The sequence below is a fragment of the Schistocerca serialis genome, chromosome 1 (genome assembly GCF_023864345.2).
Source record: "Schistocerca serialis cubense isolate TAMUIC-IGC-003099 chromosome 1, iqSchSeri2.2, whole genome shotgun sequence".
Lineage (NCBI taxonomy): Eukaryota > Metazoa > Arthropoda > Insecta > Orthoptera > Acrididae > Schistocerca > Schistocerca serialis.
Window position 1 is genome coordinate 970,407,323 of NC_064638.1, and position 12,094 is coordinate 970,419,416.

General features: G+C 41.1%; 1 protein-coding gene across 1 annotated transcript in view; it reads right to left on the reverse strand.

The window, feature by feature from the left end:
* LOC126412913 (DNA-directed RNA polymerase I subunit RPA1) overlaps window positions 1-12,094 on the reverse strand; it is a 298,986-nt gene that overhangs the window by 147,200 nt on the left and 139,692 nt on the right. The window contains exon 15 of the mRNA XM_050082804.1: window positions 7,839-8,012. Within this exon, the coding sequence (XP_049938761.1) occupies window positions 7,839-8,012 (174 nt within the window). The remainder of the gene's footprint in view (window positions 1-7,838; window positions 8,013-12,094) is intronic.

Below are 12,094 nucleotides of genomic sequence, written 5' to 3' on the forward strand. Positions count from 1 at the left end.
TGAGGACAGTAGCTTACTGAAGACTGGGGCAGGGATGGTTTTACAAGTGGAGAATGTGTTGTAAGGATATCCCCTACTTGCACAGCTCAGAACAGCTGATGGTGGAAGAGAAAATCCGACAATCTGGGTTGTGAAGCAGCCACTGAAATCAAGCATGTTATGTTCAAGTGTATGTTGTGCCGTAGGATGATCCAGTTTACTCTTGGGTACATGGTAGTCATACCAATACAAAAAGCTATGCAATGATTGTAGCAGAGATGGTAATAACATGGCTGCTTTCACAGGAGACCTGGCCTCTGATGAATTAGGATAAGCCTGTGATAGGACTGAATAGGAAGTGCTGGGTGGGTGGATTGGGCAGGTCTTGCACCTGGGTCCTCCAAAGGGATATGATACCTGTGGCAAGGGTTTGGGTTGGAAAGTGACATAGGGATGGACTAGGATCTTGTGAAGGTCAGGTGGGCAAAGGCACATCACTTTAGGAGGGGTGGGATGGCTCTTGAGCAGAATGTCCCTCACTTCAGGGCATGATAATAGGTGATCAAAGCCCTGGTGAAGGATATGGTTCAGTTGTTCCAGTCTGGGGTGGTATTGCTCACAAAGGGGGCACTCCTTTGTAGCTAGTTCTTCAAGGTGGTGGCAGGATTGCCGGATGCATGGGGATATGGCATGGAAAATCTATTTGTGGACTAGATCTGGGGATAGTGCCTGTCTGTGATGGCCTTTGTCATACCATCACATAATGGTCAAGGGAGTTATTGTAACAGCAGATGGTCCATCCCTGAGGGGCCAGACTTATGGAAGGGATATCTGGTTTGGATGGGATGGTACCTCTCGAAATGCAGGTACTGTTGACGGCTGGTGTGCTGAATGGTTGGTTTGCTGGTTTAACAATTAACGGGATCAAAGCAAGATGTCTTTCATCAGTCCCTCCTACCTAGAACAGGCAAGTCAGCAAAAGCACACTTGAAAGAAGGGCCAAGTGCACAAAACCTCAACGTCTACTAGATGCCCTCAAAGACAGAAAGTGCAATTAGCCCCCACCACTTATTGGAGGCATCCCATCCAATAACACGCACAAATGATTAGAAATGTGGACAGGGTGAGGTAAACACAGGAAGAACACCAACAAAACACAATGTGAATGTGCAAGAAGGGGGAAGAAGAACGAAAGATCAGGTGGGGCAAGGCAGACCCCCAAGCCCAGCCAGCCATCCCTGGTTAGGGCAGAGGAGGTAACACGGCACCCTGACAACTTCTCAATGAGCCAATAAGGGAGAGGTGGCCTCTTACACAAAGTGATAAAAAAAGGTGATGGACTCCTTGCAAGAGGCCACCATGGAGGACCTACACAGATTCGTGGTCTACTTTATCGCCTGCAGTTTGTTCGTCAAAGTGAGTATGTCGTTCTGTATCATAAATCCTTAGAACTTGACAGCATAATATCAATCAAATGTCCAGACCTCAAGAGACGGCTTGCCAGTAGCCAATGTGGAGAGTCAGCCAGCAAGGTGATTCCCTGGAATCCCAACGTGACCCGGGGTCCAGACAAAAGCCATCAAGTGGCCAGATCCCAGCATGACCCAGGACCATATAAATACTACCAAGTGGCCACACAATTTTAGGGCAAAAAGGAAGTCCTGGGTAGTCAGATGCAAGTGATGATGAGGGCAACACTGGTTAAGAGCTTGTGAACTCTTCAAGGAGTTACTATAGATGAGAGAGTGCTCACCAGTGCAGGAACGGAAATGCCCTATGGCACGAGAGACGGCTACCAACTTTTCAGTGGAAACACTGCAGCCATCTGGCGAGGAGTGGCGTTCATTACATCACACATGAATGTAAGCAAAGCCAGTGTGACTGGCAACCATAGTGCCTCAATATAGACTGCTTTTGAATCCAGAAACACGTCAAGAATGAAGAAGAATTGGTGGCGGAGGGCTTGAGGCAGAGCCAAGTCTTTTGGAGCCTGTGATAGGTCAGGACAGAGCTGTGGACAGGAGATAAGCAATGAGGGTGTACAAGAGCAGGCCTGGAAGAGGGGAAGCTGGAGTTCTGAGAAATGGGACTGGACGTGGATGACAATCATAGCCCCAGACCTGAGCCATCGTTGTGGGAAGTGGACCTCCAGAGATGAAAAGAGGGGAGAGTAGTTTGGGTGCTTTGGGGAACAGTGGATATATAACACTTAAGTGATGAATTGTTGATGGCACAGAACCCATAATGGTGGAAACATAGCCTCTACGAGGAGGTTAATCATGTGGCTAGTCCGAAAAGCACCAGTTGCCAGTTGTACCCCACAATGGTGTATCAGGTCCATCATACGTAACATCGAAGGTAATGCTGAATGACTTCCTCAACCCAGACAGGACTGGACCAGTGCTTTGCAGAGCCAGAAAAGAATAGAGCAGCCCATTCCCCAGTTCGTATTGCTGAGACATCGTAGAGCACTGAGGTGCAACCAATATGTCTGCTTTAGCTGATGAATATGGGGAAGGCATGTCAACTGGGATCAAAGACCAGTACCAAAAAATTCTGCAAGTCCACCACACTGAGGGAGAGGCCATCAAGGTACAGATCCAGATGGGGACGGTTATAAAGGAGCAAGCATATGACGTTGGTTATCCACCAGTAAGTGTTGAAGTATTTGGTTATGCACCCACTCTGGTGCACGAGCCACGTTGAGGTAGAGATGGTAGGTTTAATGTGGATGAACATGTAGATTGAGCTTTCAAGAGAAGAGGAGGTCAACACCTAGAAAGGTGGCTAGGTTGAGGAAGCAGAAGGGAAAGAAAGTGCTGAGGTTGTAAAGGAATGATGGTAGGGTGTCTTGGTCCTGAGTTCGTATCATGAAGATATCATCAATAAATCTGAACTGGACAAGAATTTGGGGTTTTGGGAGGCAAAGAAGGTCTTCTCTAGATAAGCCATAAATAGATTGGCATAGGAGTGTGCCATGCGGGTGTCCATGGCTGTGTTGTGGACTTATTTGAGTACTTTTCCGTCAAAAGTGAAATAGTTGTGTGTTAGGATATGTTATTTAGTAGTACAAGGAATTAGGTAGTGGTTTTGGAGTCCAAAGGACATTGGAAAACGAAGTTTTCAATTGCAGCAAGACTATGGGTATAAGGGAAGTTGGTGTCTAGGTAAGTGGTGTCAACAGTGACCAGCAGGGAACTAGGAGTTATAGGGAGGTGGGAATGGTGGAGAGCCAGTGAATAAAGATGTTGGTATCTTTGACATGAAAGGCTAGATTTCAGACAATTGGTTGGTACATAGCTGGAGAATGATGGTGAAGCTAAATTGAACGTAAAGAACACCTGGTATGCAATTATAGATCAGGTAGGACAGGGGGGGGGGGGGGGGATCATGGTGGATAGTAATATAAATTGGTACAGGCAGGGTTCAGTGTTGGGGTTAGGTTGGCTTTGGTTGGTAGGTCTGATGACAAAAAAAAGTGTTTGTATTGCAGGGATCAAAAGAGGGAAAGTAGGTGTTTAACAAGTCCAATATGGTTAAATTTGGGTGCAGGGCTGATGGTGACACCTTTGGATAAAACTGAAACTTCTGTGGGGCTGAGGATTTTGGTGGAAAGGTTAACAATAGTGATCTGGGATTGTTTCAGCTCTGAACTTATTGAAATGTTGATAGCGGAATTTTGAGGGATGTGACAAGTTGGAAAGGTTAACTAGGAAGGGTCTGGTTGTTGTGAGTGGTTGACGAGGCAAGGGATTCAATTTCACAGATGTTATGTACGTATGAGGGATTGCACAGTACCAGATTCTTGTGGAAGGGGCAGAGGCAGTTTTGGGAAGCTTGTGCCACAGAGATGGATTTTTGTAGCACTAGGTTTATAAGGAACAGAGATGGGTGGATCTGAAGAGGTGAAGGTCATTGTGAAAGGAGGGGTGGTATCCAGACAAAGAAATTTTTATAGTTATGCTACAACATATTGCTTGGGGAAGGAGGGGGGGGGGGGATTCCATGAACAAGATGTGGGACCGAGTTCTAGCCAGTGAAAGGGATACTTTTCTGAAGTGCTGCACGAAAGATAGTGCAGAGACCATTGTGGCAGGGATGGCATTGGGGAAATGGGAAATAATGTAGGAAATGGGCAAATGAAGGCAGAGGTGGGTGTCTCCACTTTAAGCCCACCAGCTAATATCAGTATCTGCATTTTGCCGACTGCCATCCCACCCACATCACAAAATCCTTTTCATACAGCCTGGTCACTGAGGGATTGCATACCTGCTGTAACAAGAGCTCTCTTAACCATTATGTTGACGGTCTCACAAAGGCATTCATAGACAGACACTATCCCCGGACCTAAACCACAAACAGATCTCCCATGGCATATCCCCAGACACCCAAAATCCTCCAACTGCCCCCAAGAATCAGCTAGAAAGGAGTGGCCCCCCTTTGTCAGCCAGTACCACTCCAGACTGGAACAACTGAACTGTATCCTTCATAATGGCATTGACCATCATGCCCTTAAACGAGGAACATCCTACCCGAGTTCCTTCCCACCCTCCTAAAGTGGGTGGTCCATTGCACACCCAATCTCCACAGTATCCTAGTCTACACTGTGCCCCTTTCAATCCCGATCCCTTGCCACAGGCATAATATCCCCAATCCATTTATCCAGCACTTCCTGTTCCAGTCCTGGCACAAGCTTACCCTGTCCCACCAGAAGCCACACATCTGTGAAAGCAGCCATGGCATGTACCAGCTTTGCTCCATCCACTGGAGAACTTTTTATAGCCATGATCACATAAACACTTATTTATTTTCAACAACCAGTTTCAACAGGTTTTGCTGTCATCTTCCACTCTTCAAAAATTAATGTTACAAAATGTGTTCATCGCAACTTGGAGCCTTACGCCAAGTTGTCATATTAATGGATAAAATGTAACACATTATGCAAAAGTTTGTCAGAAATAAAATGTGTACAATCATAAAGCAACTGTGTATTTAGCACTCACAACTCACAGATGATCGTTACGACTAAAAAAACACAATATACAGTAAATTGAATAACAGCACTTCTAATTACATTAGCTTGACATGTTCCATTCCCATGAATGGAACATGTCAAGCTAATGTAAAAAGATGTGCTATTGTACATTTTACTGCATATATTGTGTTTTTTAGACTTATCAATCATCTGCTAGTGCTACATATGTGGACATAGCCATGTGCACATGGTGCTTTCTGACTAAAAAAATTTTTATTTCTGACAAACCTTTGCATAATGTGCTACATTTTATCCACTAATATGGCAACTTGGTATGAGGTTCCAATTCGCAATGAACATTTTTATAACGATTTTTGAAGACCAGAACATCACAGCAAAGCCTGTCAAAACCAGTTGCCGAAATGCACTTTTAATCAGTGCAATAAGATGTGTGTACATAGTTGTTATTTTAAAACTGATATGCCGACTTCTAGTATAGCTCACAATACCAACATCTACATCTACACCGATACTCCACAAGCCACCTGACGGTGTATGGCAGAGGGTACCCTGAGTACCTCTATTAGTTCTCCCTTCTATTCCAGTCTCATATTGTTCATGGAAAGAAAGATTGTCAGTATGCCTCTATGTGGGCTCTAATCTCTCTGATTTTATCCTCATGATCTCTTCGCGAGATATACGTAGGAGGGAGCAATATACTGCTTGACTCCTCGGTGAAAATATGTTCTCGAAGCTACAACAAAAGCCCATACCAAGCTACTGAGTGTCTCTCTTGCAGAGTCTTCCACTGGAGTTTATCTATCATCTCCGTAGCGCTTTCACAATTACTAAATGATCCTGTAATGAAGTGCGCTGCTCTCCATTGGATCTTCTCTCTCTCTTCTATCAACCCTATCTGGTACGAGTCACGCACTGCTGAGCAGTATTCAAGCAGTGGGTGAACAAGTGTAGTGTAATCTACTTCTTTTGTTTTCGGACTGCATTTCCTTAGGATTCTTCGAATGAATCTGAGTCTGGCATCTGCTATACCGACGATTAATTTTATATTGTCATTCTATTTTGAATCACTCCTAATGCCTACTCCTAGATAATTTATGAAGTTAACTGCTTCCAGTTGCTGACCTGCTATATTGTAGCTAAATGATCGACGATATTTCTTTCTGTGTATTCGCAGCACATTACACTTGTCTACATTGAGATTCAATTTCCATTCCCTACACCATGCGTCAATTCATTGCAGATCCTCCTGCATTTTAGTACAATTTTCCATTGTTACAACCTCTCAATATACTACAGCATCATCCACAAAAAGCCTCAGTGAAGTTCCAATGTTATCCACAAGGTCATTTACATATACTGTAAATAGCAATGGTCCTATGACACTCCACTGCGGCACACCTGAAATCACTCTTACTTCAGAAGACTTCTCTCCATTGAGAATGACATGCTGCATTCTGTTATCTAGGAACTCTTCAATCCAATCACACAATTGGCCTGATAGTCCATATGCTATCTATCTAGCGATCTTTGCAGTTGAAAATTTATTCAGTGTTTATAATACTATAGATCCCCTCCCCCCCGCTGACAATGTCAAAAGTATATATTTGTGGGACCTTGGTTACATAAAGTTTATTATATTTCATATTGGTATGACAACAACCAGCTGTCCACCACGGTGAATGGCCACTGCCAAACTGTGGTCCAGAACAAATTGGACCAGCCTGTGATGCAATATGCAGCTGAACATAACATACTTGATTTCAATGGCTGCTTCACAACCCGAACCATCTTGATCTTTTTCTCCACCACCAGCTTTTCTTAACTACATAAGAGGGAGTTACTCTTGCAACACATTCTCTGTTATAGAAATCATCCCTGCCTCAATCTATAATAAGTTACTGTAGTCACACCTTCCACCCACCATTTTCTGCCCCCCCCCCCCCCCCAAATGTCACCTCATCCCAATTCATATACCCTCAACATCACTGTGCGACACTCTCTGCAAAAGCACCCACTGGTTTTTACCCCTTCTTTGCTGCTTTCTTCTTCCTTCAGCCCCTTCCCCCCTTTCGTCCCAACAGCCTCCTGCCACTGCACCTTGCAGCCTTGTCTTGCCACTGTCTACGTAGTCCCTGTATGCTCCACCAGACAGTGCTCACTTCTCTTTCTGCACCTCTACCTTGCTAACCCTCCCCCTTTCAGGCACCACTCCGGGTTGCTACTGCCATTTAACACAGCTGCATTCTGGCCAGAGATCACAGTCACATGTGTGTGTGTGTGTGTGTGTGTGTGTGTGTGTGTGTGTGTGTGTGTGTGCTTTTTTCCTTTCTTTTCTGAGGAAGGCTTTGACCGAAAGCTCAATGTGTAACAGTCTTTTCATTGTGCCTCTCTGCAACTCAATGTGTCATCTTTACAGTGAATAGTAATCTACCCTTTTCATAATATTGTTGCTATTCCGACCTGTACTTTCCATTATTCATAGCAGTCAGAGCTATGTGAATATTGAGAAATCATGGGGATGCACAGTCTGTCAGACAGGTGCCCAGAGTATGTGCAAGCCGGTAGATGTTTTCGTCTTCCTGTAGTAACACTGACAGGTTGTACTCCAAGCCATTTCAAACCATATTCAACATCAGATTTATGCCACAGTCACTTTGGCCAATGTTTAATGAAAACTATTTATGGAATCTATCTCTTAAACTGTCAATAACATTTTTTTCCCCATTACTATAATATGTAAGGTAATTATAAGAGCTACTGGACTTCATCATACACTATCCAATAAACTAGGCTGAATCAACCCATGTTTGAAAACATAACTGATGGAATGGCATTAGAATCCCAAATTCTGAATGCTTCTTACCTCATAAACACAATGGACAAGGCCATATCTTGATGCACCATAATGTGTTTTGTCAAGCACTCCAGACAGCAGTTCACCATTATGTATCACTACTTCCGATTCTGACATAACAACTGGGTTCGTAAACTCAGTACCTCCAGCTTTCCATCGTCTTGGTTTTACACTTTGCCAAGCCTGGGTGCAGAAAACATTTAATTATACTTATATTAAAAATATTTTTAAAAAATTGCACAATGATAAATTTTTAATATTGTCCAGTTACTATCATTTTTCCCACACCTCATCCAGATGTTATATTAAACAGCAATAATTTGATATCGAAAAAGGATGAGCTTGATAAGAGAAACACGTGCATTAGCACACTGCTTCCAGGATTTGGGGGGGGAGGGGCACACCCTGACCAAATCTGCTCAGCAGATGAACTATGTCTGGTGTATAAGCCAGCCTGGATGTCGTTTTTAGGCAGTTTTTCACAACCATCTATGTAAACACCAGGCTGGTACCCATCTCCCATCTCAGTTACATGATATGCAAACATTTAGAAAATGTACAAACACTTTCACAACGCAACACTACACACAAGCAGATGGGGGTATACACACACACTGTCCTTGAGGGGGTGGGGGAATTGGTGGCAACAGGGAGGGTATCCAGCCACCCTCTATCACTAACATTACCAAATACAAAAATTAACATGACTACCCTATGAAAATATGGGGTACAGAAGAAAATTAGTTCAGTAAGAACAAATGATGCAGTCATGAGAGTGATACAAAACCTCCTATCCAAATACCAAATGAGAAAGTGAATACACTGAAGATTTGCTTAACTGTTACTGTTTATTCTTTTCCTATATGAACACAATGTGCTGTAAATGAGGATCTGTATTATTTGTCCAAAATAGCCTCCAGGACAAAAATTCACTACTTCACAGTTACAAACAGCTTATTCTAAACAAAAATGCTCTCAGTTTATTAAGAATAAAACAAGCTACCAAATGGGGAGCATTTCTGCAAAAGTCAGTAAGTGCTCAATGGTTCAAAACTTAGATTTTTGTTGTTACAGATCAAGCTTGTTGCCATACATGACCTGTTGAAATGGATTTGTCAAAAACTGATATTTGCTGTTGTTATAGGGCATTGAAAACTATGAGTTTTTTCAAAACTCAGTATTTGCTCTCACTAGTTAAAGCAAAAGTTAATACATGCAAACTGTGCTTTTCTTCTGAAACACGTAAAGGGATATCAACAATGTTTCAACAGAAAAGAACAACATAAACTGTAGGAAAGCACTTGTCACCAGAACCAACAATAGAAATAAATTATTGATTTATGCAACAACATTAATTCCTGATTATTGCTCAGTTCAAGCCATCTTTGTCAAGGAGAAGGAACATCACGAAAGAACCAAAAAGGAATAATACTGTTTTAATAAAGTACAGCATAAAGGAAAAAGATGGCTGGACAGTACCTCTTTGTACCACATTTCAGGCAACATCAGAGATGGCCAAAGACAGACTCTCAAATCAATATCTGGAAGAAAAAATCAATTAATAAAACACCACAGGTTGCACAAAATTTATGCAAAAAAGTTCTATGCAACAATAAAGGAAGAAAATCCAAATGTGGTTAAAGTATGTTTTGGTATACAGTACTATAAAATCAGCAAATACCAATGCTCTCTGTAGGTGAAGTATTCTTCAAGATAGGTTTGATTGTACAACTTTTGCATTATGATTCATTCCTGACAGCAGACAAAGGAAAGGAAAGCTTTATACTTGGCTCCAAACAGAAGCACCAAAAGGATGCAATGAAGTAGCCTCAGCTCTTATCAGATTTTCTCAGAAACCTTCAGGTGTCCCAGCCAGAAAAATGGTCCGAATAAAATTCATTTATTTTCTGCCTACTGTACCTGTCTAAAATAAAAACACAGTACTGATGTGCATGCTAATGGTCTTCATGGGAGTAAGCAAGTAACTGAATAAGCTAGTACATAGTTCCCTATTTGTGGTCTCACATATAATCTTGACAAAGTGTTTGGTAGACTGGATAAATACTACTGAAAAAGTTAAAATACTGCTTAACCAAATGAATACTATGAAGTGCTGGAACATGGCATCACAAAGATATAAAAATAAAGATTAAGAAGCAAAGGATCTGAAGTCCAGTGGACTAGAAGTCCTACAATCTACGATGGCTTTCAAAGTAACTGCCTATATGAGCGATGGCTTGTGAAAAGTCTAAGAAGAAGGTACTGTCATTGCTCTCTGACACTTTTAATGGAAGTCCTGTAGACGATGAACTGCAGCCAGGAAGTGAAGAAAGCAGCCACCTTGGAAAAGAACAACATTGTCAGCAAGGAAAAGGAAAAGTATGTCTTAAAACTTACAAGGCATTTTAACATGCCAGAAAGAGCAGAAGAGTTTTATAAGGACATTGTTGAAGGTGATCAATAGATTTCCAATTTAGTATTGTTGTATCCAGCATTTTGTGTTGTATTCCAGTAATGCTTGTTGCTGTTTCACACTTTTGCTTATCAAACATTTATGGGAGAGTATGATACTGAAGTGTTATATTGTAGTACATTACTGTATTTCTACGCAAAATGAACAGTAAAGTAGCTTCCTTGGCAATTAATGCTGAAGATAAAGAAACAGAAAAAAATCAATGTATACTAACAGAGCTTTAGACTTTCATCTTTGGATTTATCAACTTTTAAAAAAAATTGCAAAGTCTGTCCGTCTACTCTGAAATAAGCAATGAAAATTTTCAAAATGTCATACACACAATCAGAATTGTTCCTACAAAATCTGTGTAAATGTTAAGTTATCTCACATACGCAATTGATAGTTTGGTATGACAGTTAAAAAATTTGTTTCTTCAAAAATTTGCTTTTTTGAGTAAACTGAGTTTTGATAAAACTTTCTTCAATTATCCGGGTGTGGACTATTGTGCTTGTGGATTATCCATACATGTTTGGTTATTTTTGAAAACATAGAAATGAAAAACTAAGTATTTGTTACAATTAGAACAAATATTTTCATTTAGAATACAAATTTCTGGTGGTGAAGACACAGAGTATAAAAATTTGCATGAGTGGTCACGTAGCAACACCTGTAAATCAGTATTTGAGCAGCTAAGTGACACAGGTACAGTGCATGAAATGTTTTCAGTAGAGCAAGAGTGAAGACAAGGTGGTCGATGAACCCATTATATGCACACCTTGGCATGGAAATAATTTGATCTATTATCAGAGTATGCAAGACGAATTTTGTGAAATTATACATATTTTCTGACACACTAGAAAATGAGCACCATCCTCAGGAAAAACTTGAATGGAAAGAAAACGTAAACTTGGAGGACTATTTCTTGAAGGGGAACCGAAAGCAACTGAAATGAAAAAAAAAGCAAGTTTTAGGATTAAATTTCTAAATCAATCGCCAGTTTCTAGCGAATAATGTGCAACTAACGCAATGAGACTTGAATGTGGCACGTTTTGTAAATACGGAAAATACTAGTTTCTGGTAAAAACAATTGCATTTTGGATCACTCATGTTTCTCAGTCTCAAGTCCACATTAGCCCAGAAGATGGGAAGCTTGCTGCACATACATAAATAGAAAGATTTCATTGAACAGCTACACTGTTAGTTCACAGAAGGTATAATATTATTAATATCTATGTGATGATTGTTGTTTGTTACATTTTTCAATTCTTAAGGTGCAAAAGTATTACATCTACCTGACTGCCTTGTTACATTACGTTCGGTACGCTGTGAGGGAAAAGAAGTGTGAAATGGGTTTCACATAATCAATTTTTTTCAGAATCCACACTGGTTGGTATGAAGATGGTCATTCTGTTAGTTGTGTTTTGAGTTCATAAAATCTTCTATTTTCTACAACATAAAATTAAAAAAACAAGTCTACTTCAATGGGGTTACTGATGTATCATTGTTGACAATAAATTTGAAGTTTGATCCTGTGTGTACGGAAAAGTCTAATCAGATTAGGCATAGTGCCTTAGAAGAACACAGTCACCATCCTAAAATAATAATAATAATAATAATAATATCACTTCTATTGTCCGTTTGCATTCTTGTGAGTTATTAACTGAGCAAAAGAGCTGACCTATCCTCCTACATTCATAACCTGAAAACCACTGTGAAGTGCGTGGCAGAGGGTACTTCCCATTTAGGGCTGCTTCTAGTTCCATTCACGCAGAAAGTGCGGGAGAAATGCCTGTTTAAACGTTTCTGTGTG